The 21,024-nt window shown below is 40.5% G+C and overlaps 1 protein-coding gene across 2 annotated transcripts in view; it reads right to left on the bottom strand.

Annotated features, from left to right (window-relative positions):
* LOC117222986 (zwei Ig domain protein zig-8) overlaps positions 1-21,024 on the bottom strand; it is a 746,648-nt gene that overhangs the window by 185,726 nt on the left and 539,898 nt on the right. For both annotated transcript variants that reach the window (XM_033475066.2, XM_033475065.2), the window contains exon 4: positions 10,264-10,486. In XM_033475066.2, coding sequence (XP_033330957.1) covers positions 10,264-10,486 — 223 coding nt within the window. The remainder of the gene's footprint in view (positions 1-10,263; positions 10,487-21,024) is intronic.

The raw sequence follows: 21,024 nt of genomic DNA on the forward strand, positions 1-21,024 counted from the left end.
AGGAGAAGTTGGTCAGGAAGGGGTTGGGTCTGGCCGATAGGAAGGGCATGGATATTGCAAATTTGCGGGTGACGTGCCTGCCGCGCGGCGCGGCGTTAGGAAAAAGGCTTTGCAGTCGCGTGAGGGATGCGAGGGATGAAATACGAGTCGGCACTAACACGCACGCGAGCGTCTGTCGCGGTGAAATCGAGCTTAACGCGTTAATAAAGGTTAGAAACGCGGGTTTATGGGGGGCCGTTATTCGGTCGGTAATGATTCCTCGGTGTTCGAAGGTCGCTCGGCTTCCCGTTTATCCAGCTCCTGTTCACCCCGCGTTTCGGTTCATCCTCCGCCGTTCGATTCGCCCACCCCTCCCCTCTCCCCGTTATCCAGTTTTGTCTTTCGTTTTATTTGGTCGGAGGGGGGAAAACGCGTTTTGCGGTATTAAATTCCTCGTAATTGCACCGGCGAACCGGACCGACCGACCGCTGCATTTTGCGCGTTCTTTGATAAAACGAACTCGTTATAAGGAGATCGAAGCTTTTCTGAAATATCGCCGTGGGGGCCGAGAGCCCGGGGGGAGGGGCAGTCGCGATAAAGGCAACGACCAAAGGAGGGCAAAAATTTCGAATGACAAAGGAAACAATTAAACCTGTTAGTCGACCTCCTCCTCTACGCCGCCCCGATATCGGAGACAGAAACAATTTCAGGAAGCAGATAAAAGGGGATACAAGGGATCCGATCGTGACTGAGTGCCGGCCGGAATTATCTTTTCATTTCAAATGGGGGAAGGCGTTCGGGAGACTTCGGGTACTTGTTGACTTTCCCGGAAAGATTCGACCCTACGACTCGGGCACCGGGGCTTAGGAAATTGGATATTGCTCGACATATTTTGGGAATGTTGGGGGCGTGCTCCGTCTCTGATCTCCTTTAATAACGATCTCGATACAGTTATATATTCGTACATTGCGGATTTGAAGCAGTTAAACGAATGCGTGAATTGTGCAGTTGTTGTAAGTGCAGAAAAATATAAAGACGTTGTTACATTCTTTTTAATTAATTAAGATAGTGAAAGGAGATGCAGATCATTTTCATTTCGTATTAAAATCCACAGTCAAGCAGTAAAAGTTTATCTTTCCTGTCTCTAATTCTGCTTTGCATTCATCAGATCTCTTTTTAAATACTTAAGATCTATATTTTTGACCCTGTTGCGTTCTTTGAATCATTTTTTATCCAACACACCTACTTATTTCGTTAATACTAATTGATATTATACTGTAATAATTTCGTTTGACCTAGTCAAGTTCTCACTTTGTTACACATAATTTTAATTCGGAGAACTGTTAGATTAAATTGTTCCTAAAGTTTCTGTTTCTCTTCGCTTAACAATTCATCGAATGTATAGAACTCAATAACTATATGGTTAAAATATTTAAAGCAACAAGAGTTTCAGACGAAACATACATTTATTCATTCACCCGACGACGTGAACAAACAGGATACACAAAATTATTAAGTGCATTAAATTCGATCATAAATCCATACAATTGCCAAGGGATATATTGAAGTGGATAAATGTGATCATTATTATATTGGGGATCTTCATTTATTTTAAATAATAAATGTAAGAACAGGATATGTATAGCTATGTATCTCTTATGGCTTGAAGTGAAAACAGACAATTTAGTTACTATACTTAGTCGTAATTATATTAGTTAGTTATAATTACTGTAATTATTATACCAATAAATTGTATTTGTTTTAAAGCATCGATGGAAATGGTTCATGGATTTTTACAGCGTTCGACAAATATCATACTATTCCCAAAACCAAGGAACGTTTAAAATTCTTCGCATTATTCTGTCAATCGAATATTTACTTAACCAACAGGTGTATCAACTAAATACGATGTCCCTAATAGTGTCCCTTGTGTAGTTTTGATAAAGTAACAAAGGAGTTGGAATAAAGTGAGCACTGTTTTGTTACGTGTGTAACTTATTCTCGTCTCAATATTCCGTATCCCCGTGAGTTTCTATAGCAATGGCCAGTATACCGTCCATTGAGGAGAGAGGTGAAATTACCACACGATGTGTAGCATGGTCTTGCATGGGTCATGTAAATATAATTCTCGGTCTATTGTATTATACAAGTAGAACGTTTGCGAGACTGTCAACATGCGAGGTATGTTGCTTTTCGTACGAAAACAATTGTAAACTATTATAGCACGTATGTATTGTAAACTATTATAACGACAATCTAATAATATAGTAATTTATACCAAGTGGCTGTGGGAAATATTAATTGCAGAGTATAAAATGAACGATTCAATTCAATTTATCGAATGCATGATACTTTGACTGCACGTTCAGGAAAAATAAAATCTTAGATGATACTATTTATTTTTATTAACGCTAAACTAAATTGTATCGAAAACTGAGTTTCTAAGAAAATGTGGACACTTCACTACGCATTTGCGTGATTGACAATTAATGACGTGACACTGTACAGAATTGTATCGTATGATTTACACGAAATATAAATATACAGTAATGTCTCCCTAATTGACGCTCAGATTGTGCACAAAAATGGACAATTTAGGACGAGGAGATACGAGCCTTGCAGCTCGTTTTTATAGTTACTGACAATTCGTAACTATAAAAATGAACCTCAAGGATCCAATAATCGTACGTTCTCTTCGTAAATTGTACGTTTTTGTGGATAATCTGAGCGCCAATTAGAGAGAGACATTACTGTATGCCTGAAGCCTACAAATGAAAATTAAAAAGCACTTTATAGATTTGTATTATTATTACTTATATTATTATTATTATTATTATTACTACTACTATTATTATTATTATTACTTATTACTATTATTATTATTATTATTACTTATATTATTATATATATAGATTTTTACCATTATTACTTATCATTATTTGTATTATTATTATGTATTATTATTTAGGAAAAGTTAGGAATACCAGAGAAAGACAAATATTTTTGTATAGACAAAAAAATAGAAGATTCTAACACGTAGGCAATACAGTCTCGCGAAAGATAGAATGCTAATTCTTACGCAAACATCTATGTATCACGAAGAACCTTCGGTCGAGCGAAAGGTACGAACAGAATCTCCTGGCACACAAGGAAGGCAAAGTAGACGGTTGCAGAATAAAGGAGAGATTTGTTTTTCTCGCGATGGAATCGGAACAATCGAATTCAATTTTCCGATTCCGGCGAAAGATTCTAAGCGGAGTACGTTTCCACGTTCCGTGGTCGTAACGAGCGCGTAATCGAGTCAGTAAAATTGGTTCCTCGCGCGATCAAAGAAACAATATTTCAACCGCTCCTCTCTAGAAATGAAGATTTTTTCTATTGAAAATTACTCGGCTATTCGGCAAACAGACAATGCAATCACCGCCGAAAAAGAAGAGAAACGCGACGGGACTTATTCGCGCCGACGTGAAACAATCGCCGGGATAGGTTCGACGAAAGAATTCGGTGGCCGTTATTTTGGGAAGGGGAAATTGCGATGCTTTTAAAGCGTGTTGCATTTCAATCGAAGGGCCGGCGCATTGGAAATTCCATCCTTCATCGGTCGGTCGGTGAATTTTCGAAATCCATCTTCTTGACTATCAAATGGAAACATTACCATTGTTCTCGATCGGGTGGACGCGCAACAAAGAACAGGCACTTTCCGCCACCGGACTAACGCAGTCGACACAATTATTCCCCGGGAAAATTTACATTTCAATTACACCGCGCATTTATTTTCGCCCGAGTGCCCCGCGAAACGCTGCCACAGGATAATGTTGTCCGTTGCGTTAGAACAATACGATCGCGTTAAGATCTACACTATCGCTCTCGTTTACCGCTTCGTTTCGGGGAGATATTTTAGTCTAACACGCTGCGAGCGAATTTACATCTCCACGCTGTTGCATTTTTCTACGATAATTCTATATTATACGCGGATCGAACCATTGGTTATTCGCGTTATGTTTTACGATCAATCTTTTCACTTCGATATTACGTTTTAAAGAGTTTTACCAGAACTTATGGTAAGCTGCAAAACAGATAACAAACGCAAGAGACAATAAAGAAACAAAACATGCTACAGAGTGAACAAAATATAGTCAAAGATGGCTTGTTAAAGCAATTAAATTATTGATCAGCATAGACAAAATGTTTTATATTATATTATACTATAGGTTTCTTGTATATTGTACACGATGATAAATATTATATACGTGGTATATGTTAAATATAGAAATGGAATTATCAATCTTATCCCTAAGTATTCGAAAAAATTTCTTGCAAGAAAGTTGCACGATTCATCAAAGTAAATACAGTAATGTCTCCCTTACTGACGCTCAGATTGTCCACAAAACTGGACAATTTTGGAAGAGAAGATACGATTGTTCGAGCCTTGTTGCTCAATATTATGGTTATCGATTGTCGACAATTATAAAAACGAGTTGCAAGGTTCGAACAATCGTATCTCCTCTTCCCAAATTGTCCATTTCTGTACACAACCTGAGCGTCAGTAAGGGAGACATTACTGTACATATAATTCGAAATAATTTTTTCTGTTTAAGGCAATTTTTGTCTTAAAATATTTTTGTTTCTGTAAAACAAAATGAAAATATATATGAACCTCGGAAGAGTTTGATCTAATTGGATGATTTTTCAACAATGAATAATCTTTCCTCGGGCTGTAAGTCGTGCAGCAGTCGATCGAATTTGTCGGATCGATTGGACCGCGCGCACTTCAAAACCGCCGGTGAGATTAGGAAAAACATTAATTAATTACAGGGAGAAGAAATCGCGCATTGGTAAATGTTTGACCGCGGGATTCGGTGTAATTCGCGAGGAAATCGGCAAATTGATTGCAGCCAGGTAAATATTGCCCTGTACTGCCTTCAGGTGGATAGATACCGAACTTTCAGTAGCGAACCGGTTCGCAAATATTTCCGCTTCCCCGGGCACGGCGGGGCGGGGCGATTCGGTGCTTATACGGGAAACCTAGCCCTTGTTTACACACCATTATTGCAGCGTCGAACGCCTTACGGATCTCTTCGCGGCTGCAAACTGTGCGATCGTTACGGCAGATCGTGCTGATTCGACGGAATGATCGTAGAACTTTCGATTTCATCGAAAAATCGATGGGAGTGTGCACGCGAGCGATACAACCTTCGGCTCGAGTGTTGGCAGACAGGTTAAACTCATCCATTTAATGGTTTTTCTTACACCGTGATTGCAGTTATCAGTTTTATGTTCATTTAGTTCGGAGCGTGGCTGACTGTAAATTGTGCGAATTCTCGTACGTTGTTTTTGAACAGTTGCGAAGCTTCAACTTCGACTTTTTGCTATTTTTAATCTCGGTGCGAAAAATTCGGGAATTGATGCGTGTAAACAAAGGTGAACTAATTTTATGGCGTTGTAATGCTACACCGCTATGCTAGGACTATCGATCGAGGAAAAATTACTGGCTTCCGATTTTTTGTTCAGTACATTGTAACGGAAATTGTACGAAGCTTAAGTAAATCCAATGTTGTAATTGTTGTGAAACAATAATCTGGCATGTGTATGACTTGACAGTTTATAGTGTAAAAAGTACAAAAAGATTCTTTTTATCATAAAGTATCATAAGAGGAGTATATGTTTCGTATTTAATAAAACATTCTCATTTGTAAGAGAACCGATAACAAAATAAATAGCATTAATTTTACAAAAGTTCACGACTAACTCGTTAACCAGTTTTTTGTTCACATAATTTCAGTTTTGTTGAGCTGAAAGTTCTACTCCTGTCAAAAATTCTACAAGTATGAATTTAAAGTAGAGTATGCGTTGAACGAAGAGCATGAGATGAAGCTGTTCAAGGTACGAAGTTTGAAAGTACATAACATTTCCACTACAGCAGAGAAACGCGCAGTTTTCAATTCTATAGTTTTGAACTACGTCACGAAACTAGTTTGTATTTTTTCCGTAATTCCCCTCAACAGAAAGTTTGGATACGGTGGTTAGAATTTCATACGTTTATTCGTGATTCGTGCATTTTTTCATACAAATTCGTGAAACGAAAAATTAAATAAATGTCAATAATTACTTCTTTTAAATTCCAATTCAATGAAACCACTCATCGACGAAATTTCGTCCACTCCTTGAATCTTCCCATAAACGAGATTATCGAATGATGAATTTTGAAAGCTTTGACATTCCAATTCCATTATTATACGATATATTACATATATTACATATATATTATTAGTATATACATTATATATATTATTACATTATTATTATTATATTATATTATTACATTATTATTATTATATTATTATATATACTATATACATTACATATATATTATTAATATACATTACATATATATTATTAATATATATTACATATATTATACATATATTATACGATGTATGCGATGTATGATCGTACACTGATTGTGCGATCAAATTTAGAGACTAATTTGTATCGTTAGGCATCCGAGCCGACTAAATTTGACTGGCATAAATGCTAGAAATTTGTAAAGCACGGGAAAATTGAAGAAGCAACCACTTGAATCAACTTCAACTTTTCAGTCCCGGTTCAGCTTTGAAGTCGCGGGACTTTTTAAGCTAACGACGCGGCAGTCAACGCGTCGAACATATACGGTGTTTCGAAAACACTGGCGTTCAAATAGTTTTTTGGAGCCATGGTATGTACTTCGTCGCAAGCTCAGCGAAATTGCAAAGTTCGATCGACAGTGGCCGCGATAGACGAAAGACTTTAACGATGCCCCTTTTTTCTACGGGGGAAAAAAGTTTCACTTTGCCCGCGGAATGAGTAAACCGCTAACGAACGACACGGTTCCATTACAAGTTCTCGCTCGGCCAAAAAGGAAACAGGAAGATTTTATTAGCAGAGAAACCGGGAGATGGGTCGCGCGCCATCTCTATTTATCATCGTTAGGAGAACTTGCGAACGGCCTTTATCGGGACACTTTCCGCCGGATTTGCTCCGGAGCAATCGCGATCAGCGAGTTAAAAGCTCGCTACCCTGCCGATCGTGAGTAATTACTTAACAAAGGCGGGCGTCGCGTCGCATAGTCGAGCGCGCGCTTTTTTTTGAAATCGTTCGCTCGGTCGCTTCGACGGTCAGGGTCCGGAAAATAATACAAGATCCCGCGTCTCCAGCGTTGCTGCCCTGGAGAGTTGATCTTTAAAAAATCTACAGGTTAGACGAGCAAGGAGAAAACAGAATTTCTTCCCGAAACCTTGCCGCTCGATATTTTACCAAGCGACAATTATTCAAGCCATCGTCGCAGTATTAATTAAACACTATTTCTACCGAAGATGTCAGAGGGTAGTTTTAATAATTTTTATTTAACTATTTTTATTTTTATTATTTTTTATATTTTATATTTTATATTTATTTTTTTATTATTTTTTATTATTTCAACTATTTTAATTTATTTTTATTTAGCTATTTTTATGAAAGGGCTTAAAGGACATCTTTTAATCATTTTTAATACAAAATTATTTCCTGTCTTCTGCGTTCTCTGCGTGATCGCTTCTCGACTTTCGCTACGGGCATCGCAAAATTAATTCGGTAAATTGTAGAAACTATCGGTGAATAGCGTTAATGTAAATAAAATATGTATATTTTATAATCGTAAACGAGCGAGGCGTTTAAAGAGCTACGCTAAAGAGTCGTCGGGTGCAAAGGGTTGTATGCGTGAAATTGCTTTCCATTGTTCCCACGCTTCGCTCGTTCGCCCTCTTCGATGAAATAATGATTACCATCCGACGTAGCCGGGTTTCTTATTATTCCCGTAATATTATTGCACAAAGGGCCGCTAATAGGTTTTACGTTCCCCGCGGAACGGTCTGCCTTGAAAGCGAGCCATCACGACCGATTGATTACCATACGATTTTAATTAAACGTTAGTACGCAGGAAGCACACGCGGCTAATTACAGCCCCCTACGTAACAATTAGTTAATTCTAATCTGAATCTGCCCCAGTTCCGTGGCCGTTGCGCGAAATTTAAGCCACGCTTAAATCCTGGCCGGTTGCCAATTGAACACCTGGGATTGGTTTATACCGGTTTCAAGTTAAGCCACGGCGTCGAACACGGCTTTGATTACGCGAGATTGCTTCTTCGACTTGAATTCCCGCCGGCTTAAGCTCCGTCTTTTATTCCCGGCCAAAATGCCCCGGGCTCACGCGAATGATCTTGATAATTGTTATTGTACGATTCGACGCGGGGCAACACACGTTCTACTCGTGCACGTTCCACCTTCGACTGCGCGAGCAAGGAAACGTTTCTAGAGGGATTACGTTTCCCTCGTAAACACTGGCAGTTTCGAAAGTTTACGCACGCTTGTTAAGTTACACATGTTTAGAAAAGGGATTTTAAACGTTTTGGGATATTGACACATTTTTTTGAAGCCTTTCGATACTGACTGAAATGAATGCTAGAAGAAATATATAGTCTTTGTATCATTTTTATAAATTATATTTTTTTATAACTTCTCTATTATAAATTACGAGTACGACTAAATATTATAAACCATATAAAAATAGTGGTAGATGAAATTGTCCATAAATACTACAAATTGAACACGTGACTCTCGCCTGTACAACGTACAGGCTACACATTGAACAGGTGAAAACTAGATAAGTTCAGAAAAACTAACAATGTACCTTGCAGTTGCTTAGATTAGATGATAACTAGGCTTCGTACAAAACACGATTGTTCGAATAAATTTTTCAAAAGAAAATATAACTGAAATACCGATAAAAAAGCGATCAATGTTTTAGTAACACATTGATTTTAATATCTAATTTAATATCTAATTTACTACCTTCGGTTAAGAAATGCTTCAAATCTTCTCCTTCTTTCTTTTCCGCAAGATGAAAAACAAATAATTACAATATCTTGCAGAGGAAGCCGCAAATACGATGTAATTTATTGTAATAGAAGTATGGTTAATCACAGGAATCTTGCGGAAAGTAAAGGAAAAAAGGGAAATCACTTTTCTGCGGTTTTTACGGCCGGCAAAAAGTTTCAAATTACTTTAACCTCGGGCGAAAGTTTACCTTCTCCAATGAAACTCTAAACTCTCGATACAGTTAATTTAAGATTCAACGCATTTACGTGTACACTGCGGTTAATAATCTTTCCACTGAAAGAAGCGTAACAATTTTCTTGTAAATAGCAATCCCGAAGGAAATGGGCTTCGCATGAAGCGTCATGGTGTTCCAAATGATCTGTTGGTTTGCAAATGAAATTGCTGCTTCCGTTGAAAGATTAATCCTCGAACGCTCCGTAAAATACATTTTTACTTAACCCCTTCTATAAAGAATGCATGAGTTTTCGGTTTTAAAAATATCTCGTCAATCCAGAACATGCTTGAAAGAAACTCACAAAAATAAGTACGATTTACAGCTGTTAAACGAAACATGAACCAGTTAACTATTTTCGACAAGTACGAAGAAATGAGAATATTTTATGTTATGACGAGTACACGTAAAAATTTGTTGTTTAAATTACAGTTTCCGTGCAAAATAAAGTATATTCGTAAATGTTGAGACGTTTGGAATATAAAGCGAACAAATAAAAACCGTAAAAAACCCGTATTTAGTCTATGGATTAGGTAGTATGCTCGTCGCAAACAGGACGCAACATGATTAATAATAAAAATTGAATGCTATCGAATGGTCGGTTCCCCAAGGTACGTCGTGCATTGAAACGAAAATGCACGTATGCACGGGCGAGAAACGCGAGTAAACTTTCATCCGGGGTGAATCGTTTTTACAAAGATTAAATTCATCGAAACATTCAGTTTTAAGAGGATAAATCAAGCATTCGAACAGGCGGGGTCCCCAAGTTGAAATTACTACGATCTTTGAGATCTTATTCACACAAATTCTGTCGTCCGCTAAAGGTTGGAGCTGGGAGCCAGTTCTCATGAAATACTTTAGAATGTTACTCCGGATTATATCCACAGAGTCTCCGATCTTCGGCATTAAGACTATTGAATATAGAGTGGACAAAGTTATCCGAGTTGAGACTGAACTAAGCCGGAAGTTTCCAGCTCTCGCGGATCGGGATTCTCTTTGACGAGTCTTAAACTAGCAGTATCTGGCCGGCGTCGTTGCCTGCCGTATTCCGAGGACCATTCGATAGGGTTTTCGTTTCGAGTACACGCTCGGCGAAGACGTAGCAATCCTGAAATATGAATGCCGCTACACGGTCTTGATAAATCTTAATCGAAACTCACGGATCACGTTCAGATGAACGATGTGGCTGATCGGCGTCGCCGTGGAGACCTGGCACTCGTAGAACCCAGTGTCCCGGATCTGCGGATACTTGATTTGAAGCGTCCAGTTGTCCGCGTGCGCACTGTGGATCACTCGAAATCGTTGATCGTTCGTGTATGTATACTGACCAACCGTGAGCAAATGGGTGTCCCTGTGTCGTATCCAGGACACTTGTAACGCCATCTGAGAAAAGAGAAATCGGAAACATGTACGCACCGTTTTTGGTCGCTGAAATCGTTTAGGCACACGCTTTCGTATTTCGAGTAAAAGGTAATTTCAAGGTGAAGACAATGTACGTGTACGAATTGTATTTTAACACTATGACGTCCGTAGATCTTAGATATGATTCTTTTATTTGACGCCGACATAATAGTTTGGAAATTTTAGATTTTAAAAAAAATTTCGAATATGGCGGTAATATAAATTCCTAAAATTAAGATAAGTCATCCAAGAATTTTCGTACTTAATTCTTGATTAAATAAACACAATGCTATAGTTAGTTTGTTGCCTTTTAACACCCAAGAAATATAGTTCAAATGTTATTTCAGTTTTCTAATCCTTTGCACTCGAGTGGTGACTCTGAGGCACCACTAAAATTGTTAGTTCGCGTTCTAAGATAATTTTTATATTAACGAAGTTTAAATTTAAAAAATCGTTAAAAGTGTAACTGTTATCACAAGTTATCGCAACATTCAATTTCATATGCATAAAATGCACTTTGTCATATAAAATGGAAATACCATAAGCCAAAACTTCAATTTGGATGTTAATAATAGAATTTCCATTCCTTTAAAGAAATTCAGTTATAGAAAACACTGGAAACGGTTAAAAGCTGAAGGAGAAATAGGGAAAATTTACTGTAACGTGTTTTAACGCGAAACGCAATCCGCACGAATGAAACCACAGAAACGAAACGAACGCGATCGCACCGTTGAATATTATTCGATCAGGTTTCTTCAAAGATTCGACGCGTCTTCAGTAGTTAACCTCGCCTCGTCCACCTTCACATAAGGGAAGAACAGATGGCGAGGACAAAATAAACAGAAGGAGGGACGCGATAACGTGGAAAGATTTAAATGAGTTTCACGGCGCGAGGACCGCTCGCAGTTTACGGAACTCCCAGACCGATTCTTTTGTCCCTCGTTAAGGGTTCCCCATTAAGCAGGACTCCGTAATTAGAAATAGCTCGTTTGTGCGTTGTGCTGGCAATTAGCGAAACGCCGGGGAGAACGTTTAGCGGTGGATTCGCGATCCACTCGACCATGATTTCAAGTTTCGCGCCTCTTTTTGCTCTCCTTAATTTTTCTTTCTGATTTCGACTTGTAAACGAAAGTCGTCGCGACAGATTTTAGTTGTTCGGCGGGCCAGGAATGCTTTTCGATACGTTCGTCGTACGCTCGTATCTGTCAATTCTATATGAAATTCATGAAATTCTTCTCGAATTATTTACGTAAAAGTTTTCGACCGTTTGATCGACACACGCGCGATTCATTAATTTCATTCACCGAAATCCGTTTATTCGTTGGACGGATTTCGGGATATTTTCGTCTTTTCGAGCGCGTTTATGTTTTGTTCTGTTTTTATCGTCGAGAGCTGATTGTGTGTGTCGCGAGCCACTGCGGCGGGTAATTAATTGGTATTTCGAATGAATATAGAGGGGCAGCGACGATCGTAGAGGACGATTTTACACGTGGTGACGCTCGGGTTGCATTAACTTTCATTGCTATTTCTATTCTCCCCGGGACGGTAATAAAATCGTAATGGTTATACAAAATTTACGGATTTCCATATTTTCGCTGAGTTCGCCCGGCGATCTCCAAAGGGCACTATAATACCAGCCCCCTTCCTTCGTTTCGGTCGCGAACGACCGTTTGTTGATTTACAATGGCCAACGCTGAAATGCATTGATGAAGAAATATTGATTTTTACTACAGCGAAATTCCATTCTACGATAAATGGACTTTTTGTTATCAGGTTATTCATTTTCGCGATTACGCGGCCGAGCTCCGACGAAATTAATCGAAATCGAATGACGGCACAAAGTGCAAAATGCAGTGAGACGGCATCGATATACGATTATTACAGACAATTATCGTTCGGTGGAAATGAAGTATCGAGAAATACGCTGTCAAAGGATTTCTCCCGAATCTACATACGAATATTACGTAGGACACTTTACGAGAATGATGTGCCTCGTTGATCTTTTATTCGCCGATAATATTTCAGTTTTCCAATTATTTGTCATTTGTTCGTCGTTGTGTTCGGTATCATGATTGATTAATACGAAAATATGGTTAGGAAAAAGTTCAATTACTTCAGAATCATTTCCTTTTTTTTTTTGCAATGAAAGTTTCTGAAACCGTAGAATCGTGCATTAATCGACAACAATTATTCAATTTTGACATAAACGAGAAACAAGTTTTTTACTTCGATCTGTTTAATGAATCTTTCGATAGAATCTGTGTTGCTTTATTAGGATCGTATCAAGTCACTACGATTAATCGATTAATCGACAGCATCTACATAGCTGCATAACTACAGTAAATTCTCCCTAATTTTCTTTCCGCTTGTAAACAAAAATAGCCAATTTGGGTTGAATTTTAGATGCTACACTAAATTCTTCCTCATTTTTCTTCAACTTGTAAATAAAGGTGGAGATGATTCAATTTGAAATGAGGAGATACGATTATTCAAACCTCGCGGCTCATTTTTATATTTGCCGGTTGTCAACAATTATAAAAACGAGGCGCGTGGCTCGAATAATCGTATCTCCTCATTTCAAATTGAATCATCTCCACCTTTATTTACAAGTTGAAGAAAAATTAGGAAGAATTTAGTGTAGCATCTAAAATTCAATTCTAGAATAATGTACAAGCGAAGGGAGTAAATACTCTCAAAATCTGACCCCCTACATGATATTTTCCAAAATTGAAATAATGGAATAAATTCCCCCTGCAAGATTCAATTCCAGAGTACTGCGCAAATAAAGGGAGTAAATCTTCCGCCGTTTAACCATCCGTACTTTTCGAAATTTAAGTTTCAAAGAACAAAGTTCAGAAGATCGGAAGATGCTGCTCCCAATAGCTGCCTTCCAAGATTCAATTCTAAATTACTCTGCAAACGAAGAAAAGAAGTGTTCCCCGATCTAGATGATACTTTCCCAAATCGGAGCTTGAAACAATGAAGTTCTCAACTAGTTATGCAACATAAACTTGAAGATCTGTATCTATCAGAGTCTGCTGCTCCTAGTTCTAGAATCCAATTTTCGAGTAGTTTTCGACAGAGGAGGGGACTAAATCCTGCCTAGTCTAATCTTGGACTCGTTTAACTTCCCCGTTCAATTCTATCGGCGGCGAGATTACAGTCTCCTCGGATCGGAAAAGTTGGCTTCGAAATGGATTGCTTCATCTTCCGAATTTTCTCGCGCGTTTCTCATGTCCGGCGTGCAGGCGTTGGCGGCGTTTGCGGGCTCGCAGTTTTGTAGACCCGGCAGGACATTTTCCGAGGCGGGTGCGGTGCGTGCCGTTACAAAGGTAGCAAATATTTACACGTCGCTGACTCGGGATGTCCAATTATCGCGTCCCGAGGCGTTTTATCTCTCGCGCTAACTTCCCGACGATATGCAAAGCGGCTCTATTAATTTTCCACTACGCTAGGAACCGGGCGAAATCCAAGTGGAACGAGGAACGTCTGTATACCCTTGAAATTTGCAGTTCTGCGGCTCGCGCATGAAAATTCAAATCTCTTGCATTATGGAAAGCGTTTCAATTAATTTTTAATAGAGGATTACAAGTGGTGGTGCTGCAGACGCCGACGCTGACGTCGACGCCCGACGCCGTCGCTGCCGCCAAAGCGCAGCCGGTCCCCCTTTAAAATCCCGCGTCGCTCTTAGCATAAATAGGCAACGTTATTAACTTCCAGCCGTACTTTTTCAGCCAGCCGTCGCGACTGTTGAACGAGCTTCAGTTACGCTGAAAAAAATTTCGTCTGGCGATCAGTCGCTGCCTTTCGCAATTACAGAGAACGCCCTTCTACGCCGCGACGCTGTGTGTTGCCATTAACACGAGTCGCATAAGCTACGCAAGCATGCGTTACGCATGCGGTCAACATCTCATCGTTGTTCAGAGTGTAGCATAAAGCATTATGAAATGAAACAACTAACGAGAGATTGAGAGAATTAAAATGGTATTACGCGATATAAGTTTCGAGATTGTTCTATAAGTAAGGTTCTTCGCGACGGTTTTACATAACCGAACTTCTTCCGCGATAAAAAGTCCTATACATCAAGTTTTAGGGTGTCGTTTCGATCCTCGAGGTAAAGAAGTTTCAATCTTCGTATCTGCGATGGATTGAACAATGAAACGAATCCAGTGACTTCGGGGACTTGAAAGTTCAAAACGAGCACAGATTTATCGCCGCGCGATCTTTTTATTACGAAATGATAAAGGTTTGAAGATCGACGATTTTCAGCGCACGGTAATGTTCGCATACTTTTCGAAGCCATTGTGTACTACGCGAAGCTGATGAAAATTTTAGAATTCGTGCGAAAGTGCATTAAAGTGCATTCATTTGCTCGTACAAAGTTACGATCCGTCTCACAATTTCGATGATCGCGTGATCGTGTTAACGAAGATCGTTTCCAGAATTTTCATCACCGGAACGAAGAAATATTGGGTTGGCAACTAAGTAATTGCCGATTTGTTTAATGAAATAAAAAATTTTTTTTTACTTGCTCTCTGTTTTCTTTACTTGCTCTTTCTCTCTTACTTACTCTCTGACAACTTGAAAATTTCACGCTCGTAGAAAGTCTGATCCTTTTCGGCCAAAAACTGAGTTAAGTGAGATTTGACAGCGTCATCATCATTAAAAGTTTTACCACGAAAGGAGTTGTCCAGGGATCGAAATAACTGGTAATCCGATGGCGCGAGATCAGGGCTATATGGTGGGTGTAACATCAATTCCCAACCAATATCCAACAAATTTTTGCCGAGTGGACAAAGACGTGTGCGGCCTAGCATTGTCCTGCTGGAAAATGACACCTTTACGATCGACCAATTCTGGTCGCTTTTCCTTGACCGCTGCATTCAATTTGTCCAGTTGCTAACATTCACGGATAATAAAAAATAACATAATAATAATAATAATAATAATGTTATAATATAACATTTACGGATATCATAAAAATGGGAGTGAGAGACATCTATAACTGAAATCAGGAATTACTTAGTTGCCAACCCAATAGTACATTCTCCGCGGAGCGTACGAATGAAAAGCAAAGCGAAGCAAAGGTGAAATCAGCTTAAGACGTCTTAATGAAGCTGCCGAGCATGCCTAAGCCCGGACCGAACGCTTTAGAAGATCTTTAGCGATGCGGTTAAATATTATCCAAGCCGTAATACAAATAGCCGCAGTGCGCATAATGCCACGGATCTAACGAACCCCTCGTCTTTCATATTACAAAAATGTTACCCGCAGCACGCAATATACATACAGGCGGTAATGCAACACGGTCTCTAATTACAATAATGATTGACACAAGCAAGCTGGATAACGGCCGGAATATGCCGCGTTTTCAGGCTACAATATCGTTTACGCCGCATGCATAAGGATCGATGACTTTAATACTTTGACAGACGGTGTCACGCACACGTGACTTCATTTTGCAGGGATTATATGACATTATCGTAATAACGGGTAATCTCTAGTACGGCAAAAATTACGGTCGTGTTACAAAGCTTAACGCTAAACCTGCTTGTTTCACAATTTTACGAACTTTAGAAATACTTTTATGCGAATTGCTTGAATAAATTACATCATCGGTGCTAGCTTTATTTTCTTTTTTAGTTTACAAAATCCAAATGGACTCGATCTTCTCACTTCTACGAGGCAATGCGCTTTGCTTGGCTGCAGATTTTATGCGTTTATGGTTGAAACGAGAAGGTGAACCCATACATTATTGTCATGTTACTAAAATTATTTGAACAAAAAACGACCTTCCGTTCAATTCCCATTTCTTGCAATTGATGCGGAAACTTTTTATTTTGCATAAAGATCCGCAGTCTACGTATCGAACACGATATAATTACGATTACGATAATGAAAGAATTGCAATGTTTCACAACAGATGTTTATGGAATCTTGTGGACATAAGACTGGAATTAACTTGTTTCGCTGCAGTAAACAAAAACATTTCTTGTCTCATTAAAGGATGACAAGGAAAGGAGTTCAATGGAATTTTTGACGTTTAACCTTTTAGGTACGGCTGAATTCTGCGCGAGGCTATTTCCCTGGACGGCAAAGTCTGATGTGTACTGTACAGAGTCTGATACTGTATATTCTGTCTGTATATACAGGGTGTCCCAAAAATGTCTCGCAATCCGAAAGTGGCGGGTTCCTCGGGCCATTTGAAGCAACTTTTTGTTTTACAAAAATTTTCTCCGAGGCACCGTTAACGAGTTATTAACGAAAAACAGTGACCAATGAGAGTCGAGATCAGCTGTCGCGAGGTGGCCGAGCCAACGGCGCCAGCGGTCGAGCGGTCGAATCCCAGTTCAGCTGGCGCGAGGCGGCCGAGCCAATGAGCGGAACTGGGCTTCGTGCGCTGGTTGGCAGGGCCGCTTCGCGTCAGCCGCACTCGATTCTTATTGGTCACAGTTTTTCGTTAATAACTCGTTAACGGTGCCTCGGAGAAAATTTTTGTAAAGGAAGAAGTTGCTTCAAATGATCCGAAGAACCCGCCATTTCCGGATTGGGAGGCATTTTTGGGACACCCTGTAGACTGTTGTAAATCGATGTGAAGACAAAAGAAGTGTGAAACAATGCATATGAAGACGATTATTTGGTTCAAACGATGAGCGAGTGAGCTACTAGAGCAAGCCACTATAGTGGCGCGTCGTCCAGAGAGATGACATCCGCGAAAGCTACCATAGTGACGTGTCGTTCTAAAAGATGATATCCGCGGAAGCCACTGTAGTGGCGCGTAGTGCCTAAAAGGTTAAGCAGTATTACGTCATATCTTGTAATAAATCCGAATGTACTTTTGAGCGGCAGTGTACACGGATTAGGAAGCGTGAAAAAGGTCCAAGGGTCGTTGAAAGCAACCGAACTCTCCAAGATTTCTCCTCGCGCTGCGTTCCCGACAGGAGGCACACGCCGCATCTTCCCCACGGGAAGATCGACCCGTAGGTCGCAACGGTTGATTCCCACCGGTCGAGAAATAACAGAGCCCCGCCATTTCTTCCCGATATCGAATTGGAGCGTTTACCTGCGTCCTTGGGAATCGCCGAGAGCGAAGAGAGTGGCTCGTTTAGGCGAATCCGGCTGTCTGCCGACGTGGCAGGGATCGTTTCGCCGAGATCCGGGATCGGTCCGTCGCGATCCTTATCGCGTTTCCCGCAGAATTTTGCGAGGGAACGAATGCGAGTTGTCGTCGCCCGAAATTCGAGCCGTTCCGAGAAGATGTTCCTTGTCCGTCGAGCGGCGGCACGATATCCGAGACGATAAGGCTACCGGGGAGGGACAGATAAGGGACTGGCACCCTCTCGAAAGAAAACGGTAGCTGGAAGTAGTCGAGATGCCGCCAGCTGTCCTTAACTGTCTCGCGCTATTGCGGATGGCTCCCTTTGGCTCGGCACTGCACGTGGTACGCACGATCCTCGAATTCGGTGTAATCTCGTTCGAATAAGGGCGAACTGCTCCCAGATACGGAACAGTTAGCCGGGGTCTGATACAGAGCAACCTTGAATATTAACCCTCAGCGCTCCACGCGTTTCTCGAGTACTACCTACCAGGAACTCCGGTACATTTTTGGAGCAAAGCGCCTGAGATAAAGGAAGTGTTGTTTTGAGCGGAAAAGATTACACGTCCTTGCGAAAGCGTTTGATTTTATTCATTTTATGTTGCTAAGTATAAAAATGGGCAAAAAATGTTTTATTCGTAATGGTATCTATTTAACATTGTGCGAGGTCGGTGCATCGACATCGTGAATTGTGACCGAAATTTCCAAGCAGCAAATGCATCCTCATCGAAATGGGTAAATTTTAGTATTAATGATATTCTTCACGATTCTTAAATAAATATATCCCACGTGTTCTTCGACGCGATTTATTATAAAATTAGCATCGCGAATCGTCCGTTGAATTCTGTTTGGATACGGAATTATTCAAACAAAAATATCTTTCGCGCGAGTTTGCCGGAATTTTTTTATCGTTAATCTTTACCGGAATCGACTCGATTAATAATTAAATTAAATTAAAAATTAGTAAATATTCTTCGGACGTTCTAAAATAAAGTTGAACAGCGTCTTTCTGAAAAATATCATTACCAGCAACTCCGGCACATTTTTGGAGCAAAGCGCCTGAGATAAAGGAAGTCTTATTTTGAGCGTAAAAGATTACACGTCCTTGCGAAAGCGTTTGATTTTATTCATTTTATGTTGTCAAGTATAAAAATGGGCAAAAAATGTTTTAATCGTAATGGTACACACGTTAAGCACGTTTGCACTACAAATAACAATTGCCAACGTCGACAAAAACGTAGCATCTTCGGTGTAATCATGCTGAAAACATTGGGCTTCGCAGCAGAGCCTTCGGATTTACGAAACAAATGACGGATGTCTCCATAGGGGAGCCAACGGAGCGCTAAGGGTTAAAATTCTGGTAAATACGTGCTCGCCGAGCTTCCCTGACGCTGTGTTAACCCAGCAACTGAAGAGACTCCGTACGGTCGAAGCTATTTATTGGACGCGTGCAAAAGCTTCGGTCTTCTTTCGATCTTTCATACTCAATTTACGCTCTAATATTTCTCTCGATTTTTGAATTGCGTCTCGGAAAATGATTTTGTAGCGGCTGAGAACGATATGCGCGAGTGTTCGATAAGTTAAGAGCCGACGTACAAATCGGTTGTGAATGACTAATTAGGTAATTAGATGGCGTGCGACAGGAGTGTGTGCGAACAGGTGAGCGACGACATTGTGCAGCGAGCGTCGAGCACGATGTAAGAAGGCGACTTTGTCGCTACTCCTGTCATCTTAAAGGTTTACTTTGGATGTAGTCCGCTAGGTGTACCAGTGAAACTTTCGTGCTATCGGTGAGAACTTCTATCGCGTGTGCGGTACCCGCTACAGTAACACCACTGTAGTGGTACCATAGTTATACAAATGTAATTTAAAAAAGTGACGCGACGGTAAACGCCAATGTTTCATTAGCTGATAAAAATAAAATTCTAGCGACAACGAAATTTTTCGGTCGATCCGCCTCCCCTTCTTGCACCGTAATGCCATGTGTAGCGAATAAGGTATAATTATGCAGAAAAGAGGGTCCGATAATTAACACTATGCCGTCCGGTGGCACCACGCTGGTGCCATGCAAAAAGTATCTGTTGCATGCCGGTGGTACCACTTTGGTGCCATTTTAAAAATCTGAAATAACATTTGAACTATATTTCTTGGGTGTTAAAAGGCAGCAAACTAACTATAGCATTGTGCTCATTTAACTAAGAAATAAGTACGAAAATTCTTGGACGACTTATCTTAATTTTAGGAATTTATATTACCGCCATCTCTGAAATTTTTTTTCAAATCTAAAATTTCCAAGCTATTATGCCGGCGTCAAACAAAAGAATCGTATCTAAGATCTGCGGACGGCATAGTGTTAAGATGACCAAATCGAACAGTCACCCTTGCATGGAATCACGCTCGCACAGTAATTTACTGGTAAAATCGCCGAGCTATTCTCCTATTTGTTGCTGCCAAAAGTCACGCCATAAAGAGGACATATATTATCAAAATAAGTTAATATTTGCGCAAACGTCTTTGACCAATCCGATTAGACATAGAACCACGAAAGATCATAACTTACACGCGACGTATTATATATAAACTGTCGCTCTTAAATAAATTTATACATTTCCCCGATCAAAATTGCAATCAAAATCAGCGACCCCGCGTTTTGTACAAGAATCCGTAGTCCGGATACAGCAAAAATTGCTGTAAATATCGATGATATCGCGTGTTCGAGGTCTGAAAGCGACCGCAGAATCCACAACGTGTTTCGAAAAACCTTTAAAATTCCTCCATGGGTGTTGCTCGGACACTCGGCGTTTGTAAACGCGGCGAAAAGCACGGGTCCGCTCGCGGTACGCGTGCACAGTCGCTGTAACAATCGTGCTACGTGCTTCAAACACGTTCTCGCATTCCGTGTGACGAGCCGTCCGCGTCCACCCGCAGCGCTGACAACGAAATTAGCATTTTTTTCGGTCGCTTTCCACTCGCACGAGTTTAAGCGCGTTTGTTTTATCCGTTGATGGAACGGACGGCGACGGCTGTTGCGTTAGACCGCGCGCCGGCGCGATGGAAAATAAACGCGGGCCACGCTTTACCGCGCCCGATAAGCTACTCACGGGGATTACTATGTTTTGCAAAGAGTTTGGAGATTCGTAGCGGCGCCGTTCGCCGCGACAAATCGCCACTCTTCGCTCGTTTTTTCTTCCGTTTGCTTCCCCGGGAATTTCGCATTGACTGCCGGGACCTGGACGCGACCATCGCGGAAACGCCCCCTCTTACGCGCTTTTTGCGGCCGGGATTTAGCTGGAATGACGGTAGACGTGTTATTTAATGCACGTGCCCCGAGTACATTATCGTGCTTGTTATCTCTCGGCACTGTAAAAATTTGCTCTATCTTTACGCCGGCGTCCGTGCGCTTCCTGTTCCCCTCTGGCCTTCT

The sequence above is a fragment of the Megalopta genalis genome, chromosome 4, assembly GCF_051020955.1.
Source record: "Megalopta genalis isolate 19385.01 chromosome 4, iyMegGena1_principal, whole genome shotgun sequence".
Classification (NCBI taxonomy): Eukaryota; Metazoa; Arthropoda; class Insecta; order Hymenoptera; family Halictidae; genus Megalopta; species Megalopta genalis.